At 44.5% G+C, this 25,408-nt stretch overlaps 1 protein-coding gene across 1 annotated transcript in view; it reads right to left on the reverse strand.

Moving 5' to 3' along the window:
* The window catches only part of LOC311009666 (scavenger receptor cysteine-rich type 1 protein M130-like), a 94,421-nt gene that overhangs the window by 24,068 nt on the left and 44,945 nt on the right, over nucleotides 1–25,408 (reverse strand). The window contains exons 4-8 of the mRNA XM_084003998.1: nucleotides 20,637–20,927; nucleotides 18,628–18,942; nucleotides 18,253–18,534; nucleotides 7,959–8,273; nucleotides 7,575–7,865 (exon numbers count right to left, since the gene is read on the reverse strand). Coding sequence (XP_083860124.1) covers nucleotides 7,575–7,865; nucleotides 7,959–8,273; nucleotides 18,253–18,534; nucleotides 18,628–18,942; nucleotides 20,637–20,927 — 1,494 coding nt within the window. The remainder of the gene's footprint in view (nucleotides 1–7,574; nucleotides 7,866–7,958; nucleotides 8,274–18,252; nucleotides 18,535–18,627; nucleotides 18,943–20,636; nucleotides 20,928–25,408) is intronic.

The following is a 25,408-nucleotide window of genomic DNA, read 5'->3' on the forward strand; positions in this document are numbered from 1 at the left end:
AGTGATGTGTCACCCATTACAGGTCCACACTGAACATGGAGTTGCAGTGTTTTTGGCAAGTAAGGAGTTTACTTTCAGCATGGCCAGAAAAACCAAGATTCAAAGAGAATGCACCAGGCCACATACTGTATAACCTTTGTCGCAGCCGAAAGGAACATGGCTGGAAACTTTGGGAAAGGAACCCCACATTCATGTGAAGAACTTGCGGTCAAGGAAAGTAAGCTCAGACAAGACCTGAAAAATGACATAGATCCCAGAGCAGAACTCTGGCTCTACACTGACGGATGCTGCTACAGAGGAGAAAACGGACTGAACCAGGCATCATATGCAGTGGTTCAGCAACACCCCAATGGAAGACATGAGACGCTCAAGCAGAAGTAATACCACAACCTGCCTCAGCGCAAATGGCAGAAGTCAAGGCGCTCACCGAAGCCTTGAAACTGGCCAAAGGAAAGACGGTGAACATCTTTACAGATTCTGCTTACGCACATGGGGCGGCACAAGTAGATGCACCTATGTGGCAACGGAGGGGATTTGTAACATCCAGCAACGCCCCAATCAAACACCAAAGAGAAATACAAGAGCTGGTGGAAGCAATCACCCTACCAAGAGGAGTATCCATAATGAAGTGCAAAGGTCATGAGAAAACAGGCACCAGGATCAGTCAAGGAAACGAAGCTGCAGATCAGGCGGCCAAAAAGGCAGGAGGATATCAGCCAAAGCAAATGGTACTCAGGCTGACGCCCCCCCAACCTAAGCTCACGGAAGAAGACCTAAAAAAGATACAAGAACAAGCAGGCCCGTACGAATGGTCGACATGGACACAAAAGGGGGCCACAAAGAAAGAAGGTCTCTGGAGATCACATGATGGAAGGATAGTGGCACCAGCAAAACTAGTAGCGACCCTCCTAAAAGAAGCCCATGGACCAACCCATGAAGGACAAAGACAGACACTGTTGAACATTTCAGCACTCTGGTGGCACCCACACCTAGACAGCATGGTAAAACTATACTGCGAAGAATGCGACGTGTGTGGAAACCACAACCCAAGAAAACCATTCAAAACGCCCATGGGATCCTACCCCGTACCTCTCGCACCATTCCAAGATATTAGTATAGATTATACAGATATGGGACAGGAGAACGTAGTACAGGGAAAGAGGTACATCTTGGTAATGGTAGACAGATTTTCAAGATGGGTAGAAGCAATCCCCACAAATAGAGAAGACGGGAAGACAGTAATAAAGTGGTTGCAAACAGAGCTAATACCCAGATACGGGGTACCGAAACGTATCAGATCAGACAACGGGACACATTTTAACAATCAGATGCTGAGTGAAGTGGAGGCATTCCTGGGGATTGCACACAGTTATGGTTCGGTCTACCATCCACAGTCCCAGGGACTGGTGGAACGCGCGAATCAAACGTTGAAGGCTAAAATAGCCAAGGTATGTGCGGGCAGTAAGATGACATGGTTGGAGGCCCTCCCTTTGGCTCTCATGGCCATGAGAACCTCAAAAGGGGGAGGCACGCACCTGTCGCCCCATGAGTTGTTGACGGGAAGGCCAATGCCTGGCCCGCCACGTGATGGAGGACATATACCTCCTTTAGATGTGTGTCAGATAGAGAAATCCGACTACATGAGAGAACTAATATCTCTTGTCTCAGCCCTCTCAATACAGGTGCAGAAGGCACAGGAGAAGGATCCCGAAGAGCAGGGGACGATAGTCAAAGTAGGAGACTGGGTCAGGGTCAAGGTTCACAAAAGAAAGTGGACAGACCCCAGGTGGACTGGTCCGTACGAAGTGAAGGAGGTTACTTCACACTCGGTCCAGGTCAAGGGAAAAGCAGGAGATCCCTGGCACCACCTGACACATTGTGCCCCAGCATCACCACCTACTCGCTCACTCCAGGAAGTGAGAACAGATTTGGCCCAAAATGACGACTCAGAGGAGTTTTAGGAGACTCTCCGGAGATCCGTCTGTTGCACCGGAGGAAAGACGGAGGTGGAGATATGCAGACTATCTCACATGGGGGAAAACGATGTGCACCGTGATCATGGGTGCAACCGGGGTGGTGGTAATACTCCTTCTACTAGGACTCGAACTAATAAACAAAGAGCGAGACAATTCCACCAACATTTACCTAACCCGTCCCAAAAGGGAACAAACGAAAACTTTCCAGATCCCCGAAGTCGCATGCGGTGCTAAAATAGTCTTAAATTATACTGCCGGGGATACCACAATGTTCACATTCGACCTGTGCTCCGTGATAGACTGCGGGGAATCCCAAGCAAGTTGGCGGGGCTACGATGTCTATCTGTGTCATAGCCCACGAATAGTGGAGAGCTGCAAGGACACTGGGAATGCTTTCCAACATGGGTTTGGGTACTCGATGGTTTCACAGCCATTTTGTCCCATGTGGTATCTAGTAACAAAGTTCACTGGGACCTAGTCCGGTTTTACCCGATTCCCACACAGCGAGTTTTGGGACCATATTTCGTTCCAAAGAGATTTCAGTCCAACCGGAAATCCGCTCACTCTCTCTATCAATAACATTAAGGCAAGCTCCACGGGAAAAAATCGCATATGGTTCGCATTAGGAGTAGACGTCACCGGAAAAGACCAGATACGAGGAATACAAGTAAACATATACCCGCCCAAATACGCCCCCACTAGTAAAGGTAGTTCGACGAATACGACCACAGCTAATTCCACTGCCCTAAAGCCGCCCACTACCAGTCCGATAGTGATGACCCAGGATTACACAGAATTAACTCCTTTAGACGTCGTAAAAATGGCTACAGGCTTCGGAGAAAGTAACATTTGGTTAAGGTGGATTACGGATAATGCTAAGCGCCAGAACATGACGGGATGTGTAGCATGCGCGGCTGCGCGTCCTGCCATGTTCGTCGAACCTGCCCCCTTATATCCAGACAAAGACAAAGTAGGTTATGAATGTATGATGAACTTGACCAGAAAAGCCACACCCTCAGGATGTCAATCCCTGGCATCAGTCTTCCCACCCATTGATAATAAAACTAAGGCCGGCTATTTTACCGCCATAAAAGGAAAAGAACCCAGGTATCAGTGTTTCAATTTCACCAGCAGCAAACCAAAAGTTAATGTGGGAAACATACCCTCAGATTGGTGTAATAGGACGACATCTGGGGATGTTATAGGACCATGGGCCCGAGCGGGACTGTTTTACTATTGTGGAGGGTTGCGTCTCTATTCTCGAGTAGAGGCCGACTCCACCACAGGCACCTGCGCCATGGTCAGACTAGGGATGCCCCTTACGTTAATAGGCAGTCGAGTGATAAAAAACCCCTCTGGACCTAACGCCCTCGTCCGGCGAAGAAGAAAACATATACTGGTTAAGAGGGACACAACCTTACAAGACCCATTTGGAGGGACCACATACGTGGACGCCATAGGCATCCCTCTGGGCGTACCAGACGAGTATAAATTGGCCAATCAAGTAGGGGCAGGGTTCGAATCGATCTTTCTCTGGATACTCCCCAATAAAAACGTAGACCGCATTAACTATATCCACTATAATCTTTTGCGCCTCGCTAATGCCACTAGGGATGCAGTGGAAGGGCTGGCGGAGCAGCTCGCACCCACATCGATCATCGCTATGCAAAATAGAATGGCTCTAGACATGCTCCTAGCTGAAAAAGGGGGTGTCTGTGCCATGTTCGGAAAACTTTGCTGTACCATAATCCCCAATAACACGGCCCCAGATGGCTCAGTCACTCGAGCATTAGAAAACCTAAAAGCACTCTCCAAAGAAATGCACGAAGCATCAGGGGTCGATGACCCGTTCACCAAATGGATGGAAGTAGTGTTTGGAAAATGGAAAGCGGTAATAATATCTTTAGCAGCCTCAATAGCCATCTTCCTGGCCATACTAGTCACCTGTGGGTGCTGCTGCATTCCATGTCTGAGAAACATGGTTTCCAGGTTAGTGCAAACTGCACTGACTAAAGAAAAAGACCCACCAAAATATATGATGCCCCTACTAGCTAATGAGGAACTTGAGGATGGGAGTCTGGACATGGAAGACGAGGAAGGAAAAGAGTACCTTTAAGTAAAATGTTCACACCTAGTTGGTGTGAAAAGGGGGATTTGTGGAGAAAAATGTAAATACATAAGTTAATCACACATGTTTTAAATTACTACACATAGACTCAGATGTTCAGGCTAGTGGAAAACTACTGTGAGGGTTAGAAACTGAGTCTCACACACACACACTCACAGGCACAGGCGAGAGAGCAGCGGGGGTAGGGGTCGAACAATATACATAGGACACATTCCTTAGCGGAATCCGCACAGGGGGGGAGTATATGATATATGTGCATCTCGACAACATACACACACATACATAGAAGTCAGCACCCGGAGGGATGGACCGTATGAGCCAGTGTGGGTGGAGATACCCAGCGCTCCAACCAGGCCGCGGCATGCTAAAATTACGCTCCGCCTGCATCTATAGAATGAGCCAATCAGACTCATGTGGAGTCTCAATGAAATAAGCTGCGCACTCTGTGTAAGCGCCTTTTGAGTGAGTTCAACCCTATGTTGGGCTGACTATTAGGTCCGTGCACGTATAACTGCCGGAATATGCTTTCCTGATATTTGTGCTAATAAAGCGCTGTTATTGATATAACCCATAGACTCTCCTCGTATATTCAAGCTAACTGTTTTTATTTTCACAACACTAGATTTGAGGTAAGTCTCATTATCTGCCAACGATATAATACACTGTTTAATGTTAAATTAAGTTTAAGTGTGTCGTGATTCCTTTTTCCAAACGTTACCCTTTCCAACAAGTTTATAATGGAAAGCTGGTCAGCTAGTTAGCACGTCAGCTAACGTGACTGAATTGTGTAATAACGTTAGCCTATAACCAACGTCAGTTCAGATGTCATTATGAAGAAGGAGCGCTGACCCAGCAGATAATATCTGGACACTTCTTTTCCAGAATGAGAGCTCAAAGAGGAAGATCCAAACGAAGAATAATACAGTATTTATCAGTTCTGCGCTTTACACCGACGCAAAAGGCGGAACTAATAATACGCCCCGGGTTGAATGTGCCCCTCTGACAAAACCTCTGGCCCCAGCCAGGCCCCCTCAGTAAAATTGGTCTAGAACCTCCACTGCTCAGCCCCCTCAAGCCAGCCCCGCACTCCGCGGCATCGACAGCATCCCTGCCTCAGTCTTTAATAAAGAACATTAATTGTGAATTTGGTGTCGACAGCCCTCTTTTCTCTGAAATTGGTCACGTAGCGCCTTCTCGTAACCCCGGAGGCGCAACAACATGTTTCCTGGAGGCTGGATTGTTCTGAATAAAACTAGAAAAAATTATGTAAAAAAACTGAGAGCAGAACGGCAGAATCAAATGGTGAAAACAATAATACGCCACAGCGTAAGGTGAGTTATGAATTTCTAGCCATTCTGCCGGCTGGAAATCTAAAATCCCACTCGTTGGGCGTGTTATGGAAGCGTTGTGATTTGAGACGAAACAGCCGATCAGAATTGAGCTTCTCCAAGACTCTGATTGGTTGCTATTGTGGCACATTTGTAACGCTGTGCCAAGTTGAGCGAGCGTATAGACAAAGTTGAGTACGCACAGAAGGGACAGATTCTAGCAGCTTTAGGTTGGGAGAGGATTTTGATTTCTTAGGAGAAAATTACAGTTTTTCCTACCAATCACATATCTAAACAATATTCTCCGACATTTTCAACATTTCATATCGCGGACATAATCCAGATTCTTTGCAGAGCTCTTTAGGTTTTTGCGAACGGGAGTTTTCTGAAAAAGGACATTTCTTTGTTGAAATAACCGCTTATATCCATCCATCCATCCATTTTCTACCGCTTATCCTGTATTTAGGGTCACGGGAGGACTGGAGCCGATCCCAGCTGTCATTGGGCGAAGGCACCGCTTATATTTACTGTTTAATATGTGAAATATGATTTAAATCAAGGGCTGCACGGTGGTGTAGTGGGTAAAACTGTCGCCTCACAGCGAGAGGATCCCGGGTTCGATTCCTGGGTCGGCCCTGGGTTCCTTCTGTGTGGAGTTTGCATGTTCTCTCTGTGTACGCGTGGGTTCTCTCCGGGTTCTCCGGCTTCCTCCCACAGTCCAAAGACATGCAGGATGGGGGTAGGTGAATTGATAACTAGGTGTGAATGTGAGTGTGAATGGTTATTTGTCTCTATATGTCGGCCCTGTGATAGACTGGCGACCTGTCCAGGTGAACTCTGCCTTCGCCCAATGATAGCTGGGATCAGCTCCAGCCCCCCCGTGACCATGAATACAGGTTAAGCGGTAGACGATGGATGGATGGATGATTAAAATCATATGACTTAGTCTCCGTATTTGTGCAATATTCTTATGCTTAATTTTCGGCTGCAGCCACTTTCTTTTTGTGCCTTGGGGGATTACACCGATATGAAAATGATTATTTGCTCACTGCGCTACTTTGTGAACCACGGGAGTTGAACCTATGTCGCCTGCACCGTAGGCAGCGTTGTTAACTGTTACACCAGTGTCACGCTGCGGGACTGTAAGTAAAGACTTATCACCTTTAGATCAATCGACTGTTTCATTCATTTATACACATTAAGTCAGGCAGTGATTATCTGCAACGCCAACTGTCTCTATTTTGATGCAGTTACCTTGCTCCGCTTTCTAAGGATGACCTCGTTTTTTACATAAAAATATCCCTAACTCTCTCCCGGTTGCCATGGTGATTCGTAGTATCGGAGCTCCATTGATGATGGCTTTGTAGAGTCGGCAGGCACGCGCGTAACTCAGACTTTACATCCTCAGAGTTGACTGAACTAATTCAGAACAGCTGTTCTGGAACCGAAAACTCAGAGTTGGTCTGCTCAGAGTTCAGGGTTCGGTTCAGAGTTGGTGGAGCCTGCTTTCTGGAACGGGCCCCTGGACGGTGCCGCTAGAAAGGAATGTTTCCAGTTTAGTTTTAAAGGACAACAGCATCGAGGCTCTCCCACCATGATGTCGGGGAATAATCAGACGGCCTGTTCTAGACCACCTGTTGGTACCTCACAAGCCTGTCAGAGAGATATTGGGGTCCCAGACCATAAGGGTCTTAAAAACACCATTAACATTAACAAATCAATTCTAAAATGGACTGGAAGCCAGTGAAATGACCTGAGCACAGCTGTTATATGGTCTTACTTCCTGTTTGTAGTTCTCTACTGAAAGGAGTTTGGTAAGACTTTAGATGGAAATGAGGGACGAGAGATGAAAGGTCACATTTACCCTCCGTTCAACAAGATGGACCCACAAAACAGGAAGTGATGTCACAGGTCTGACAGACAGACAGGTGTGTCCTGCCAGGTGAAGCTCAGCTGTCTATGGAGGGTCTGAAGCTTCCAGAAACCAGCCCACTTCTCTACATTCTAGGACGTCATTGTCCTGGAGAACTTTACAGTTCAGTCCAGTGGAAACCACTGACTGTCACTGGGACAGAGGAAGGAACATACTGGGAACCTTGCTGTCATAGATGATGTCATAGATGATGTCACTGAGGGGCTTACCTGAGCAGGTGAAATTCAGGATGGAGGAAGAGGAGAATGATCTTGCACACTCCCTCAGAGTGGATCCAGAATGAACACAGTCAGACCTGATCCACCACACAGGTATGTCTGAGGACTCCTCTCTCCATCCTACAGAAACAGCAGAGCCACACTCCATCTCTCTACAGACAACAGCTGCTTCCTTCAGGGTCCAGACATAGCCATCCACTGGTCTCCAGTCTCCCTGATGTCTAAACTCCAGTGTTCCAGCACAGCGACTGGCTCCTCCCACCAACCTGACATCATCAGACTCTGAACAGAAAAAAGAGAGTCGTCAGTCAAAGAGCAAAGTGAGTTTGATGAGAACAGAAATGAACCAGATCAAAGCTGCAGCTCCTCTTCTACCTGAGCAGGTGAGTCCAACAGCTTTGCCAGGTGAGCAGGTGTTTCTATCTGAGCCTGAGCTTCTACAGTCCAGGAGAGCAGACTCATGGCCTCCACACTGGAACTCTTTGGTCCACGTTGGAGCCCCCACGTCTCCATAGAGCGCCCCCTGGAGGACTGAAGGAGCCCCACAGCCAAGCTCCCTACAGACCACCTCTGCATCCTGCTGGTCAAAGTCAGCTTCACACACTGAGGACCACCACTGGTTGGACTGGTTGGACTTCACCTCCAGTCTGCCTGAGCACAGACTAGTCCCATTCAGCAGCCTGACAGAGTCTGGAGAGATGATAGAAGATCAAATAGAGAGAGAGAAAAGACACCAGACACCAGAGAAAAAGATGTCATGAAACTATTCAGTGATTCAAACTGGACTCAAAACAATTCCACCATCAGTTCATCATTTACAGTTTTTCTTAATTGCTTTGCCACAATTCTCAAAAGATAATGAATATTTTCTAAACAACATGTGTAAACCTCCAAACCACTGGCCACTGCTTCACAACAGATTATCTTTTCTCATTCTTTTAAACAAATTGCAAATATTTAAGCACATATATGCAAATGAGTACAATTATCTACAATTTTCACAATTAATGATTGAACATATCTTGCTGATCAAAACTGATTATGTTGCTTCTCAGTTGAATAGTTGTTCTCTTCAAAACATGTATGAATTCTTTCATGGTGTGAGTCATCACATGTACAATAGTCCATTCAACTGTCTAAATGTGTCAGCATATATACCATGAATATCATTATGTACTATGGAGTATTTTCTAACGTCCACTAAACTGGTAAATTGTCTGTCAGGAGAAACTTGAACTTCACTAACCAATGAGGAGTTTGTCCCATCTTACATCAACCAATCACACGTCATCTCCAGTCAGCTGACAAGTGCTATTCATGAGTACGGCTGTTACCAAACATATTTATAGAGCTGGACTACAACAGAATAACCACAATGTCTGAACATGGAGGAACCTGCTCAGGTTGAGGAATTTATGCTGCCACAAAGCAAGCATTTGCTGCGTTTGGGCATCAGTGTGCAGATTGGCTGGAGAAAACGGGTGCTCTGGGTGCTGATGGTGCTGCAGTTAACCTAGGCCATAAGGGGGCGTCACTATGTAAAAGGAGAGCGATGAAAAGGTGATCTTTTGGTGTTAAAGGCGACGCAATGAAAAGTGTGGGTGCACCTGAATTTTGTGCTGGTGCACCTAAAAAAAAAAGTTAGGCGCACCAGTGCAACCAATGCATGAAGTTAGTCTGGAGCCCTGTAAGGAGGTGTTCAGGGTGAAGGACTCCACGTGGGGGTGGAGATACTGACGAGCCCCCGACTGAGCTGCTCAGAGTTGTGGCCACTTTTGGTGCCTGCTATGGTGGCAACTAGTGTTGTAGTACTCGAGATCGGTCTTGGTCTCGAGACCATTTTTTTAGGTTCTTGGTCTCGTCTTGGTATCGACGGCATTTTTACTCGGTCTTGTCTCGGTCTCGGACCGGGCGGCCTCGGGTTTTTTGAACGAGACCGGTCGAGACCATTGCTGATAGGCTTTTTGTCCATGCTTTACTGATAAGAGTGAAAAAGGACCTTCTCAAAACAGCTAATCATAACTTAAAATCATTGGTAGTGTAACGATTTCCCCCAGCTGCAGCTGCAACCTGCCTGGTGTCAGTGTGAGAGAGTGACACACCCCCTGCGCACAGAGTGTTGTTTTTTTTTTCCTGCGCACGTGGAGACGACGCCTCTTTTAAAGTCTGTCCGAAATCATTCCCTACTCCCTACTCCCTATATAGGGTAGTTCTATGGAGGGCACTATATAGTGGACTCAAAGGCAAAATGAAAAAACACTTTCGGACACTACTCGGGGGATTTCTTTCGGCGCCGTTGATGACGTTGGCCTGACGCATAATTAATACATGTCAGATTCCGCTCACGCAGAGAAATTACCAGGATAATTATTTTTCAATACATATTCGTTGCGAAAATTTACAAAACCAAAAGAACGAGTCCTCCAGCAATAAGGGGATTCCGTGGCCGTCTCATTTCTTGAGAAAAAAATAATTTTCAATAATGTGACGATCACTACATCGTCCTCACTGCTATTTCTTATTTTCAACGATCCCGATCGGGTCCAGGTTGCAGCACTACCGGCACCCCACATCTCCGCGATCCACCAGACCTGAACAGGCTGCAGTCCGTCCCCGATCCCAAACTCCTCGGCGATCGCTCGCCACAATCTGTCCCTCATCTCCGCATCTTTATAGTTTTCAGACTGTCATACGGCGCTTTGGTTTGAGTGACGGTTTTTGACGGACGAAGACCCCGCCGCCGCCTCTCGTCGGCCAGCCACCGCAGCCTGTCGCCGGCCACTGCAGCTTATCGCCGGCCGGCCGGCCGCCACGGCCCCCGCCGCCTGTCGCCGGCTAATGCAGCTTATCGCCAGCCGGCCGCCACGGCCACCGCCAACTGTCGCCGCCAACCGCCGCCTATCACCGGCCGCCGCGGCCACCACCGCCGCCGGCCAGCGCCAACTGTCGCCGGCCCCTGCAGCCTGTCACCGGGCGCCGGTGAGACACTCGATTTGGTTCCCCCTTGGAATTCCTGTTCCCCCTCGAAATGCAATGTTATCTGACTCCGCCCACAGGACCAACCCAAAACAAGTGGATCTACAGAAAGCCAAGTGGTACAAAAAGTTTGACGAGTTGCGTAAGAGATTGCGTGCGAAAACGCAATTTTTATTGTTTCTATTATTGTTTATTCTGTTCTTTAAATATACTATTACTTATGTTATGAGTCATTGTATTTAATGTAATATAGTTAATTGCTTTTGTAATATGTCAGATCTGAGTATACGCCTGGGATCTGTTGACTTGTAAATAATAAAAAAATAATTAAAAAAATAAAAATAAATACCATGGGCGCAACGTGTATAAATTCACGTTGGAAGGTTGTACATGAGCTGGGAAACGACGATTGAATGAATTTCAAGTTCATGGTGAAGAGTCGACAATGGACCGAAAACTGTACAATGAGATTCTCAATTACAAAAAAAACGGATCCTATCCCATAGCGATATCGAAGGAGCAGAAATATGTTATTCGTAGACGGTCCGCCCGTTTTCTGCTTGATGGTAAGCCATTGTAACGCTATGCCTACCTAATAATTCCCTGATCTCTAACTCGATTGCTTATCAGAGTAAATTAAGTGTTTATTGTATTCTACTGACAACAACCTTGTTTCAATAGGTGATACAATGTATTACGTATCATGCAAAAACGACATGGAGGTCCGTAAGAAAGTAGTGGTTGGGGAGGAGGAGGCCAACAAAATCTTTCTGGATTTCCATGATAGTGCCCATGGAGGCCACTGTGGAACCCAGAAGACCAAATATGCAGTCACCGCCAGGTTTTATTGGCCTGGAATGGGGGTTGACTTGGATAAATGGGTAAATGGAATTATTTAATCGTACTGTATAGTAGATTGAGCTCATCCATATATTTTCTTGCTTCCTAGACTTTATTTCCCATGTCTACTTTTGAACCACCAGGTTTCACAGTGTGCTAAATGCCAATACAGTAGGCTCTCCATCAAAAAGGAGCCAGATTATATTCCAATTCATGTATGTACTAAGCCTTTCATTTCACTGAATACTTTCAAACAACATCCATGCTTTGTGATAACAATGATATATATTTGGGGATTTTCAGGTTGACCACCCACTTGAGTTGGTCGGCATGGACTTGGTGGGAAAACTGACTAAAACCCAAGATGGCAACATGTACATGTGTGTCATGGTGGACTACTACACCAAATGGGCAGAAGTCTACGCCATACCCAACAAAAGGGCACAGGTGGTCTCGCAGTGCATAATGAAATTCTTTTATAAGTTTGGCGCACCGCAACGCATCCTCACCGATCAGGGCAGTGAGTTTGTGAATGAGGTTAGTCAATTTTGGCTTGGTGTATAAACCAGCACTGCTCTTCATGGTCAGAAAGCTGTATGTACCTACTACTCTATGCAATACAAAACACATCTGTGGTTAAATTGTACTCTTCATGTTTTTCAACAGCTCAACTCAAACATCTGCACATTTTTAAATGTGGAGAGGAGTCTGTGCGCTCCGTACCATCCACAGACAAATGGTCTTGTGGAAAAGTTGAATGGAACAATTCAGAGGTGAAGCTGTAATTAGGAAATGACTCAAAATAGATTGCAGAAGAGCTATTAGCTTGTCAACAATATTGGTGTCATTTAAAAAAACATGATGACTGATGACAATTATTTCCTTCTGTCTATACAGAGCATTATGCAAACTTGTGGGTGAAAAGCCAGACACATGGGACCTATACTTGGATGCCGTGATGTTTGGCCTCAGAACGAAGCCACACTTCACCATCAGGTTCTCTCCTTTCTTTATGATGTTTGGTATGGAGGCACGGTACCCATGCGAAGTAGCAGAGGATTTCACGGTATGGCATGTTGTCTCACTTGTGTCAGGTAATTTCAGCATTCCAATTCCATTCTTAATCTTTGTTTATTTTTCTATTGGAAAGGTGGACAGCTCAGTGGAAGATGTTGTGGCGAACAAAGCCGTATCTGCAGGCATAGCGTTAAAGGAAACATTTGATGCCATGGTTCGAAACAGCGTTGTGAAAAAACAGGAAAAAAGGCAGAAAATTCCTTTCAAGTCTGCTTTTACTGTGGGCCAGAGGGTCCTGCAGAAAAACATTAGAACGCAGCAGCGGAAAGGGGGAAAACTGGAGCGTACCTGGCTTGGACCATATCGCATCACTAAAATAGATGGGAAAAGTGCAGACCTCGTAGATGATAACGGCAATCAACACGCCAAAATCAACACCGACCATCTGAAACAATTCATTGATCCTGCACCGCGCATACCTCATCGAATTCAGAAAACATCCCCAGAAGAACCCCCAATGAAAAAAACATTTATTGTCAGTCCCACTATCCCCTCAGTCACCCATTCACCTTTACCGACACCGCTTGACCTCTCAAATAAACCCGCCTACCACTCACCACCTGCTCCATCCTCACCCAAATCACCAATTAATCTAACAGTTCACGCACCATCTGCACCTTCACCGTCTCAGGCCGCTTGTACACTGGACCCAGTAATCCCATACGATCTTGTGCGCAGCCGTAAGTGATACATACCCAACAATGGCCTTTATTTAAAAACTCTTTATTGTTGTTTGTTAATTGTGCTCTGTGTTACAGGTATCATGGATGCCTGGAATGGCAATAAAAGCCAAGTGCTACTGGCAAAGGTTGGGCCCTACAAGGTCTTTTACCAAGACATCTTCCAGCTGGGCCCTGGCCAGGAATTGGAGTCCGAGGTACATATTCCTGAATTCCAAAGGCATTATGGCTTCACCTGCAAAGTTTTAATCATTTTTAATGTTGATGTAGGTAATCAATTCGTATCTTAAAATAATGGTGAGGCAGCATGCAGAAAAAAAAGCCTACCACCTGGACACTTTCGCCATGACATCCATGTGGCAGAAAAAAAATCTCAAACTGAAAGTGTGCTGAAACATGATAATGGTGTTGGTGGTGGTGGTGTTCTCGGCTCTGAGATTGAAAGAAGAGGGTTTATTTGTTCAGTGCTGCAAGTGCAAGCCACCAGTTATCATATAGTTGATGTTGAGGGTTGTTTGGGTGAAAAGGTGGGCTTAATGATGGGTTTAAAGGCTATAATTAACCTACACTCATTATTTGTGATGCTTTTCTCAGCTGGATGCCTCTGCCTATGAGACAATTCTAGGCATTGTGAATGATTGCCACCATTGGTTTCTTGTTGTAAGTATGTGACAAAGAAGGGAGTTCCCAGGACTTTTCCTAAATTAAAATGTAAAAAGGCCTACATACTTTTACAATCCTATTACCATATATATTTTCCCAGGCCATGTATCCATCCAAAAAGAAAACTATTTTACTGGACTCTCTAGGAGAGTCACCAGTGAAGATAAAAAGGTGTTTGGAGACAACGAGGTAGCCTATATTTTCCTACAGCAGTGATATTTGGTTTTTACTAGTTCACTAGTAACAACTTAACAAACTTTTCTTTAGAGCCCTGATGAGAAGAATGGCCGTGAACGTGTCTCACTGGACGTGTGACACTCTGAAACACCCACTCCAGCAGGACACAATATCTTGTGGGGTGTTTGCTTTGAAAGTATGCTATATTACATGGCAAATGATATCGCAGGTGTAAACGCTATATCACGCATTATGGGACCTGTGAATTATGGGCTCATTCTCACACTTTCAGTTTGCAGAACACCTCATCGATGCTACAACATCCATCAATTTCCCCCCGTCCTCTGTGAATAATCTAAGGATGGAAATAGCCACCACCATCCTCACTCAATCTGGTAAGCACTTCAAATCTTTTAATCAATGCCCTTTCCTTATAGGAGTAGGCACACAGGTCAGGATTTCAACCTGTGTCAGTGTGTTAGTCGCGAGTCCTACCGCTCCACCAAGTGGCTTGAATAGGGATAATGGTGTAACCTGACCCTATTAGACTTTGCTTCCCGTGTCTGTCAAATTCTTTACAAAAGTTATCTTAATTCGTAGATGACTTGAGTGACCTGTGTCATTTTTGTGGGGAGGCAGAGACCTTTAATGATATGGAAAACCTGACTTGGGTAAGTAGCATTATACTATAGGATTGGCGTGCAGCCCTTATTAACCAGCACATATTTATAAGCCAGCCTAATTCTACCTTTATTTATTTGCAGATTGCTTGTGATAGGTGCGAACGATGGTTCCACACTGCAGACTGTCCTCCTCGAGAAAACGACCACATAGGTCGTGTGTCAAGCACCGAATTACGACCATATGTTACGTTTCAAAATAGCGCGCCCTCTAGCCCCCCCCACACGTCGACCTAAACCTACCCCGATTCCACGACATCTTCCCCCCACACCCTCCCCACCCCCCCCTAACCCCCCCCACCCCCACCCCCACCCCCCCCCCCCCGCGCGCCCCCGCGCGCCCCCCGCGCTACCCCCCCCCCCGCGCGCCCCCCGTCAATCACCCCCCCCCCCGCGCGCCCCCGCGCGCCCCCCCGCGCAACCCCCCCCCCCCCCTAAACCCCCATCCCGCGCGCCCCCCGCGCTACCCCCCCCCCCCCGCGCCCCCGCGCGCCCCCCGCGCTAACCCCCCCCCCCCCCGCGCGTGCATCATCGGCAGAGACCCCCCCCACACGTCGACCTAACCCTAACCTTAACCACTACTATCGTTGCGGAAGAATCTCCGCAATACGCTCCAGGAGGTCGTATTCGAGTGCATGGACCAACGACAACTGTGGTCGTATGAGTTGGAGGGCTTGTTGCACACTGAGTGTGTGGGAAAGCCGTCCATGGAAGGCATATTTGAATGCCAGGCATGCCTTCAGGGAAAATAATGCGTTAAGCGTTAACGCAATCTTTATTTTTTTTATACAAAGAGCGAATTAACTCGCCTTCTCATTTATTATTATTTTTTTACAAAGAGCGAATTAACTCGCCTTCTCATTTATTATTATTTTTATACAAAGAGCGAATTAACTCGGTATTGCCCACAGAATGTCAACATTCATATCAGAAATCATTTGTTTGTTAACTACACTTGTAACTGTTTGTTTACAATTGTACTAATTAACTGCCTGTTTACAATTCCCAAATCTGTTGTGTTCCGTAAGTTTCATATTCAATCAACAAACAAAGTCAACAAAATGAAATGAAAACTCCCTGAAGATCACTTGGCCAAGATTTTGGTTATTAGGTACATTTTGTATGACTGATAACGTGTCATTCAATTTTAATCTTTTAACTTCAATTGGAGTTGATTTAAAACAGAATTTTGAAAGTGTTATTAATTGCGAGTTAACTATGAGTTAACACGATATGCGATTAAAACTGCCCTAATAAATACATCATTGATGGAAACTGTTTCCCCTATTATTGTCCTTTAATCTTATTCCTTTGTCAAATGACCAACCAATGGCTGGTCAAGCAAATACCTTTACATTTTTTTTGCTTTAATGTAATAAGTAACATAACAGTAGCCTACACAATATAGGCCTAGTTGTTTTGTGACGCTAAAATCAACGCAGCACATTACAGCCGCACAGCCTGGTGTGAGGTTTGTCCTATTTCGCTTTCCGTACATCCAGCTGTTTTCACGTTGCGGTTTTTTCCGTAAATACGTACGGTAACACAGCAACTACGCACGGATCGTCAGTAAATCGGCGTAAAGGGGAACAGGAACTGGGGGGGAACCAAATCGGGTGTCTCACCGGCCGGCCGCCGCTCGCCCAAAGTCATATATAAATAATTAATATATATCGCGTTTTTTTTAAAGTAAATAAAGGAAAACATCACACTTTGGCCGTTTGTGTCGTCTTGATCTGCTCTGCAATACATATATTAAATATTAACATTTATTATTGTACGATTATTCATATTTCCTCCGCTTTTTCCTGCTCTCTCTCCTCTCGTCCCTTCGCGATTTGTCTTTCAGCGCAATGCATTATGGTAAAATTTGCTCGGCTAGTGACCATCGGCTGTACACTACTTTTCATGATGCATTGTGGGAAACTTTGAGTGCAGTAGGGAATAGTAATGCTCACTACACATTCGGACACCCCTACAAAATGGCGAACTCCCTATATAGTGCACTTTATAGGGAGTAGGGAGTGATTTCGGACACAGCCTATGACTTGAGATTTATTTCATTCATTGTGTTGCTATGAAAACAACAGCACAAAGATTGTTTTTGTTGTTGCATTTATTTAAGAGCAAACTTAAATTAAATTTATTTAAAAAAAACTCCCATTTTGTTGTTTTTCCTTTGATATATATGGTCTTGGTCTTGTCTCGGTCTCGACCTCTAAAAGTCTTGGTCTTGTCTCGGTCTCGGTACTCTCTGGTCTCGGTAATGTCTTGGTCTCGGTTGATGCGGTCTTGACTACAACACTAGACTGGCAACCAAAGAACCTGCTGGTGGAAACCAGCGGCTCAGAAATCTGTGGAGCTGAAGAAGGAGTCCTTTCAGGCTGCTTGGTGGTCGGCCCAGAGGACTCCTGAAGCAGCACACGTGGAGGTTTCTCTCATACAGATATCTTGGTGCATTCAGCAGATATGTTGAATATGTTGAATTACCAACAGCTGACAGCTTTCTAGATAAGTAAGAATGAAGAAAGTAAAACAACCAAATTGCATGCATCTTTGTCATGACGTCATCGCTTCTAGAGCTCCGTCCATATCTTTGTTTCATTTCACGGAGCGCTGCCACGCCGTTATTTCTGCGTGAGCTGCTGTCGCTGTTTCTGTGGTGAGATTGTGATTCAGAAAACTTTACTGTTCATCAGACTTCATGTGTCAAAAGCATCCGTTTATGTGGGCAGGCCAAGACGAGGAGGACGAGATTCCCTAGTGTTAAAAACACGTTTCTAAAAAAACATATACTCATTTCATTACATACATGTATACATTCCAATAGTACTGATTTGTTTATTATTCTAATTATATTCGGTTCCAGAAGTTCGTTCCAACAGCCCTAAAACATTCTAGTAGTTTTATTATAATTCCTTGTTATTCAGAGACCATGAACACGTGCATAAATATGCAAATGTGTGTGCAATCATTTATGGACTTTCACCGTGTCTGAAGTCAGCGCGTCTGTCGATCCACTCGCCGCTATTTAAGTTTCACTATCAGTTGTGAATCAGGTCATTTCTCAGTGTTTCTAACGTCAGATTGTGTGTGGAGCTGCTCATCACATGGATTCTTGTGGGTCATTTGATGACAAAACTCAGAAAAAACTTATCATAAACATCTTCGACATGACTATCAATCACTGTGTGTGTGTGTGTGTGTGTGAGTGTGTGTGAGTGTGTGTGTGTGTGTGTGTGTGTGTGTGTGAGTGTCAGCCCCGCCCCTCTGACACAGAGGAGAGACGCTGGATGAAGCGTTGTCTGTTAATTACACTAAAACACAGTAGAGACTCTCAACGTGTTTTTTCTCATTTCTTTCGACCAACACTTATAATATAATATATATATATATATATATATATATTAGAGAAAACCAAGACTTTTATAAATTCAATGAAATTCCGCATTTTACAGGTGATTGCATTTTCATTGTCAAAATATGTGATTCCATCATAGGGCCCTACTCGGCATGCCCCAGTTTGAAAACCACAGTCATAGATGATGTCATAGATGATGTCACTGAGGGGCTTACCTGAGCAGGTGAGATTCAGGATGTAGGAAGAGGAGACTGATGTTGCACACTCCCTCAGAGTGGATCCAGAATGAACACAGTCAGACCTGATCCTCCACACAGATCTTCTTGAGGACTCCTCTCTCCGTCCTACAGAAACAGCAGAGCCACAGTCCAGCTCTCTACAGACAACAGCTGCTTCCTTCAGGGTCCAGTCAAAGCCAACCACTGGTCTCCAGTCTCCCTGTCTCACCTCCAGTGTTCCAGCACAGCGACTGGCTCCTCCCACCAACCTGACAGGCTCTGAACAGAAAGAAGAGAGTCGTCAGTCAAAGAGCAAAGTGAGTTTGATAAGAACAGAAATGAACCAGATCAAAGCTGCAGCTCCTCTTCTACCTGAGCAGGTGAGTCCAACAGCTTTGCCAGGTGAGCAGGTGTTTCGATCTGAGCCTGAGCTTCTACAGTCCAGGAGAGCAGACTCATGGCCTCCACACTGGAACTCTTTGGTCCACGTTGGAGCCCCCACGTCTCCATAGAGCGCCCCCTGGAGGACTGAAGGAGCCCCACAGCCAAGCTCCCTACAGACCACCTCTGCATCCTGCTGGTCAAAGTCAGCTTCACACACTGAGGACCACCACTGGTTGGACTGGTTGGACTTCACCTCCAGTCTGCCTGAGCACAGACTAGTCCCATTCAGCAGCCTGACAGAGTCTGGAGAGATGATAGAAGATCAAATAGAGAGAGAGAAAAGACACCAGACACCAGAGAAAAAGATGTCATGAAACTATTCAGTGATTCAAACTGGACTCAAAACAATTCCACCATCAGTTCATCATTTACAGTTTTTCTCAATTGCTTTGCCACAATTCTCAAAAGATAATGAATATTTTCTAAACAACATGTGTAAACCTCCAAACCACTGGCCACTGCTTCACAACAGATTATCATTTCTCATTCTTTTAAATAATTTGCAAATATTTTAGCACATATATGCAAATGAGTACAATTATCTACAATTTTCACAATTAATGATTGAACATATCTTGCTGAATATGTTGTCTATCAGTTGAACAGTTGTTCTCTTCAAAACGTGTATGAATTCTTTCATGGTTCACAGTTGTTTTACATGAATAAAAATACAGGAACCGTTTCCATGGAAACGTGAGTGCAGTGTGTAATACTGTAAAAGAAACTTGTACTGATGAAATCAGCATGTGGATAGTATTCAGTTTAGTGTTCAGTTCACTGGACAAACAGAACATTCTAGTAGAGGAAACATTCAGGGTCAACTAAAGAAATAGGACAAACCTGAAATGTGGATATAAACAGGCAAGTGCAGGGGGGGAGGGTGCTGGAGCACCTGCCCCTTTGCCCCTTGATGCCCAAAGTGCCCTTTTGTCAAAGTGATTTTTCCCCCCAAAGAGTGTGTGTGTGTCTGTGTGGCCCAAAATAATAATAAATAAAACAAAATAATAATTTAGATCTACCTGGTCGGTCGTGCCCTCACTCTGCCGTCACTGCCCTGACGTGCCCAGACATGCCCTGCTGCTGAACGCTAAGCTGATGGAGACGCCACTGCTCGTCTCAGTAAGTCTCGTCAGTAAACAACCGGTCCGGTGAGCAGGTTTTGCAGTGGTATTCGTTTTTGTACGGTCTATTCTTGCAAGATGACTGACGAAGTGAAGTGAGCAATGAGCATCCTCTGTGTCGTCCAACTCTGCATACACACCTCTCACAAGTTATAGCCATTAACCACACAGCGTGCTGTGGGGGAAAGTACCGGTATGTCAGACTTTTTTTTTTTTTTAGTTTGTGTACGTTTCTCTTGTCACGGGCAAAGTGCATTAGAGAGTTATTTTACGGTGTTGTGATTCCATGCTACATTCTTTATGAATATGGGTTTCTACCATTCAACCGGTTATATTGCAAGCTATGTTTCTGAATGGTGTTTCAAATTCGTGCTCCATGTGCCCCCTTTTAACTTGGAGCACCTGCCCCTCCAAAGGTCTCTGCACGACCCTGGATATAAGGAACATTTCCAGGCTCCACTGCCGTCCTGAAAAACATCTAAACATTCTGATCTCCATTGTTTCCATGAGGTAAAAGGAACTTTTCATTTGGAGGGCAGAGACTTTTTATATGAGACACTAACTTTGTTTTGAAGCACGACTTCAATGTTTTGAGTGAGTTCTGACCTTTTGCAGGTGAGTTATGGTGTTGTGTTGGAACATGGACGCTATTTAGACTAATCAGGTTTTGGGAATATTAACAAAGTTTCAAAAACTGAGCCAAATAAATTGAAATAAACTGTAACACCAGAACATGTTTAGAACACCACAGCCTGCAGCAGTGACACACAGCAACATTACTGATGATGTCATAGATGATGTCACTGAGGGGCTTACCTGAGCAGGTGAGATTCAGGATGTAGGAAGAGGAGACTGATGTTGCACACTCCCTCAGAGTGGATCCAGAATGAACACAGTCAGACCAGATCCACCACACAGGTCTGTCTGAGGACTCCTCTCTCCATCCTACAGAAACAGCAGAGCCACAGTCCAGCTCTCTACAGACCACAGCTGCTTCCTTCAGGGTCCAGCCATCGCCATCCACTGGTCTCCAGTCTCCCTGATGTCTCACCTCCAGTGTTCCAGCACAGCGACTGGCTCCTCCCACCAACCTGACACCATCAGGCTCTGAACAGAAAGAAGAGAGTCGTCAGTGAAAGAAGTGAAGATTCTGCTTTCTTTCTCTTTCATTTCTCTATTTACCTGTTGAGTTGTGATTTCCTTCAACCTGGAGTCCTGGAGAAACACAAACATATATATTGTTTTCATTCAATGAAATAAAATCAACAAACATGTTTTCAAATGATGTTGAAGAGAGCGAATATCTGGTCGATGTGACCACTGCTCTTTGAAAATCCTGTTTGTGTCCACTCCTGCATCCATCCTTCTGAGGACAAGCAGATGATAGAGGGAGACAGGAGAGAGACAGACAGCAGATGATGGAGGGAGACAGGAGAGACAGACAGCAGATGATGGAGGGAGACAGGAGAGAGACAGACAGCAGATGATGGAGGGAGACAGGAGACAGACAGACAGCAGATGATGGATGAGGGAGACAGGAGAGAGACAGACAGCAGATGATGGAGGGAGACAAGAGAGACAGACAGCAGATGATGGAGGGAGACAGGAGACAGACAGACAGCAGATGATGGATGAGGGAGACAGGAGAGAGACAGACAGCAGATGATGGAGGGAGACAGGAGAGAGACAGACAGCAGGTGATGGAGGGAGACAAGAGAGACAGACAGCAGATTATGGAGGGAGACAAGAGAGAGACAGACAGCAGGTGATGGAGGGAGACAAGAGAGAGACAGACAGCAGATGATGGAGGGAGACAAGAGAGACAGACAGCAGATGATGGAGGGAGACAGGAGAGAGACAGACAGCAGATGATGGAGAGAGACAAGAAAAGTTAACCATATCCACCTTTCATATGATGCAAACATAATGTGGGTGATATGAAGGTAAGATGATTGCACAAGAGATTGACACTGATATGTACGACGGCGTATTAGGGCCACTGTCGAGAAGAAAAGAAGAAAAAAAACAGAGCTGAGAGAGGTGGGCAATATTCTGAGATTAAACGTCACAAATTTGCTAGTTTTAAAGTGGCAAATTTGCTAGTTTATTACGATGCTAACAACCGGCATGTATGCGAGCTAACTTCCCATGAATGTAGCTTTTATCTTTCTAATTAATCCATCCCGGTGTCAATGCTTTGCTAAGGTCCTTAGGGTGATGGCTCTTGATGGTTAGTGTTGGTTAATTTTATATGGGCCAAATTGTCATCTTACGGTATCTGTGTTTGTTGATCGGGTGGTTTGGCTAAGCTAGCGGTCATAGAGGAAGTAATCACGTAGCTTGACCCGGATGTTTGCCGTTGCTTTGACAACAAGTGAAAGCTACCGCTAGCTTAGGCAAACTACCGGCTCAATAAACACAAATAAAGTGACAATTTGGCCCACATAAAATTAACAAACAATAACCATCAACAGCCATTACCTTAAGGGCCTTAGCAAAGCGTCACACGTTGGGATGAATTAATTAGGCAAGGCAAGGCAAGGCAACTTTATTTGTATAGCACATTTCATACACAAGGCAGACTCAAAGTGCTTCACATCATACAACAAAGTGAAAAAAAATAGAAGAATTAAAAGAAAATAAAGGCAAATTTAAAAATGCATTACAGAAAGAAAGGAGAATAAAAACATATTTGCAATAATTAAAAACAGTGCAGACATTAAAAGATTTAGCAGAAAGCTATGGTGAACATAAAAGTTTTCAGTCTAGTTTTAAAAGTGGTCAGAGTTGGGGCAAGTCTAACATCTTCAGGAAGTTTATTCCAGCCATTTGTTGCATAGTGACTAAATGATGCTCTCCCGTGATTGTTGTTTACTCTGGGAATCACTAACAGATTGGTCTCAGAAGATCTTAGTGGTCTAGAAGGCTTATGTATTGGGAGCATATCAGTGATATACTTCGGTCCTAGACCATGTAGTGATTTATATGTGAGCAGGAGGATTTTGAAATCGATCCTCTGACATACAGGGAGCCAATGTAAGGATTTAAGAATTGGTGTAATGTGCTCACATTTTTTGGTCTTTGTAAGAACTCTCGCAGCAGCGTTCTGAACAAGCTGTAGCTGCCTGACAGTTTTTTTCGGAAGACCTGCAAGGAGACCATTACAGTAGTCTAGCCTACTAGTAATAAAGGCATGTACAAGTTTTTCTAAGTCTTGAGCTGACATGAGCCCTCTAAGTCTTGCTACATTTTTTAGGTGATAGTAGGCTGATTTTGTTACTGATTTAACGTGACTGTCGAAATGTAAATCAGAATCCATAATAACCCCAAGATTTCTGGCTTTGTTTGAGGTTTTCAGGGACAGAGAGTGAAGGTGTTGAATTACTTTAAACCTTTCTTTTTTAGCACCAAAAACAATTATCTCAGTTTTGTCCTCATTTAGTTGTAGGAAGTTTTGGCACATCCAGTCTTTGACTTGCTCAATGCACTGGCACAGAAGATCTATGGAGCGATAGTCGTTTGGTGATAGTGCTACATAGATTTGGGTGTCATCGGCATAGCAATGGTGGTCAATGTTATTATTTTTGCATGATTTGTCCTAGTGGGAGCATGTAGATGTTGAATAAAGTTGGCCCCAAGATTGAACCTTGGGGGACTCCACATGTTACATTGGTAGGTTCTGATACAAAGTCGCCAATGGAAACAAAATAGTTCCTATCTTGTAGATATGACTTGAACCAGCTTAAGACTGTGCCTGAGAGCCCCACCCAGTTTTCCAACCTGTCCAAGAGTATTGAGTGGTCGACAGTGTCAAATGCAGCACTGAGGTCTAATAGCATTAATATTGAAGTTTTGCCAGAGTCTGTGTTAAGACGGATGTCATTTACAACTTTAATAAGGGTCGTCTCGGTGCTATGAAAAGGTCGAAATCCTGACTGGAAGTTGTTGTGGCAGCCAGTTGAAGCCAGGAAGTGATTTAGTTGTTGGAGGACAACTTTCTCAATTATTTTACTCATGAAGGGTAGATTTGAAATTGGTCTGTAGTTGTTGATAATAGAGGCATCTAGGCTCCGCTTTTTTAGAAGAGGTTTAATGACTGCAGTTTTGAAGGGCTTTGGGAAATTGCCTGATTGAATGGAGTTATTAACTATTTGCAATACGTCTATTGATAGGCAGTCAAAAACATTCTTAAAAAAGTTGGTAGGTAAAGCATCAAGGCAGCAGGTGGATGATTTTAAATTTGTCACCGTTTCCACTAGAGTTTTGGAGTCTATGGCATTAAAGCTTGCCATGATTGCTGTGTTACTTTTGCCTGAACAGGGTGGTGATCCAACTTTTTTGTTTGAGATATTGATGGCGCGTCTGATGCCTTCAATTTTATTAGTATAAAAGAATGCAAACTCATTGCATTTCTGCGTGGAATGGAGTTTAGCTGGTATTTGTGTTGGGGGGGTTGGTCAGTCTGTCAACAGTTGCAAATAAGGTTTTCGCCTTATTAGTGTTGCTGTTTATGATATTGGAGAAGTATGTTTCTCTCGCACTTTTTAAGACTAAATTGTAGGCCCGGAGGCTTTCTTTATAGATGTCATGGTGAATATGAAGTTTAGTTCTCCGCCAGATTCGTTCAGCCTTCCTGCACTCTCTTCTCTGGGCTGTCACAACAGCAGCTTTTCTCCAGGGTGCCTTTTGCTTACCAGAAATTGTTTTAACCGTAGCAGGTGCAATGACATCCATGACATTCAGAATTTTGGAATTAAAGATGTTTACAAGATCATCAGCATGACATGGGTTTAGAGGTGGTAACGAGGAGATGGCATTTTTAAAGAGTACATTGGCATGTTCATTGATGTACCGCTTTTTGACCTTATTTGATTCTGTTTGTGTGTCAGGAATGAAAGAAATATTAAAGAAAACACAGAAATGATCAGACAATGAAGGATCAGTCACAAAAACATCAGAAACATGGAGACCTTTTGTGATAATCAGGTCCAGGGTGTGTCCTTTACAATGAGTAGCCTCTTTCACATGTTGAGAAAGGTCAAATGTGTCTAAAATATTAAAAAGTTATTTTGCACCCTTGTCATTCAAATCATCAATATGAAAATTAAAGTCACCGGTTATAACTAGGCAGTCAAAATCAGTGGAGATGCTAGACAATAATTCAGTAAAATCATCGAAAAAATGTGATGAATATTTAGGTGGCCTGTAAATAATTAACAGGAGAACCCTGGGAGAGCATTTCAACACAGCACATAGGTATTCGAATGATGGAAAAACACCAAGTGACATCTGTTTCCCCTGAAATGTATTTTTAAATATAGCAGCAACCCCTCCACCTCTTTTCCCAGATCTACAAACATCAATAAAATTATAGTTGGGGGGTGCTGTCTCGATCAGAATGCTTGCACTGTTATTTTGTTCTAGCCATGTTTCAGTTAAAAACATAAAATCAAGTTTAGAAGTGGTAATAAAATCATTGACTAAAAATGATTTGTTATTAAGAGACCTAACATTTAGCAGACCCATCCTGATGGTGTTACTGACAGGCTTTGAGGTTGACTTTGATTTCGAGAGAATGGGAATGAGAT

The sequence above is a fragment of the Eutrigla gurnardus genome (assembly GCF_963514095.1).
Source record: "Eutrigla gurnardus genome assembly, chromosome: 24".
NCBI lineage: Eukaryota > Metazoa > Chordata > Actinopteri > Perciformes > Triglidae > Eutrigla > Eutrigla gurnardus.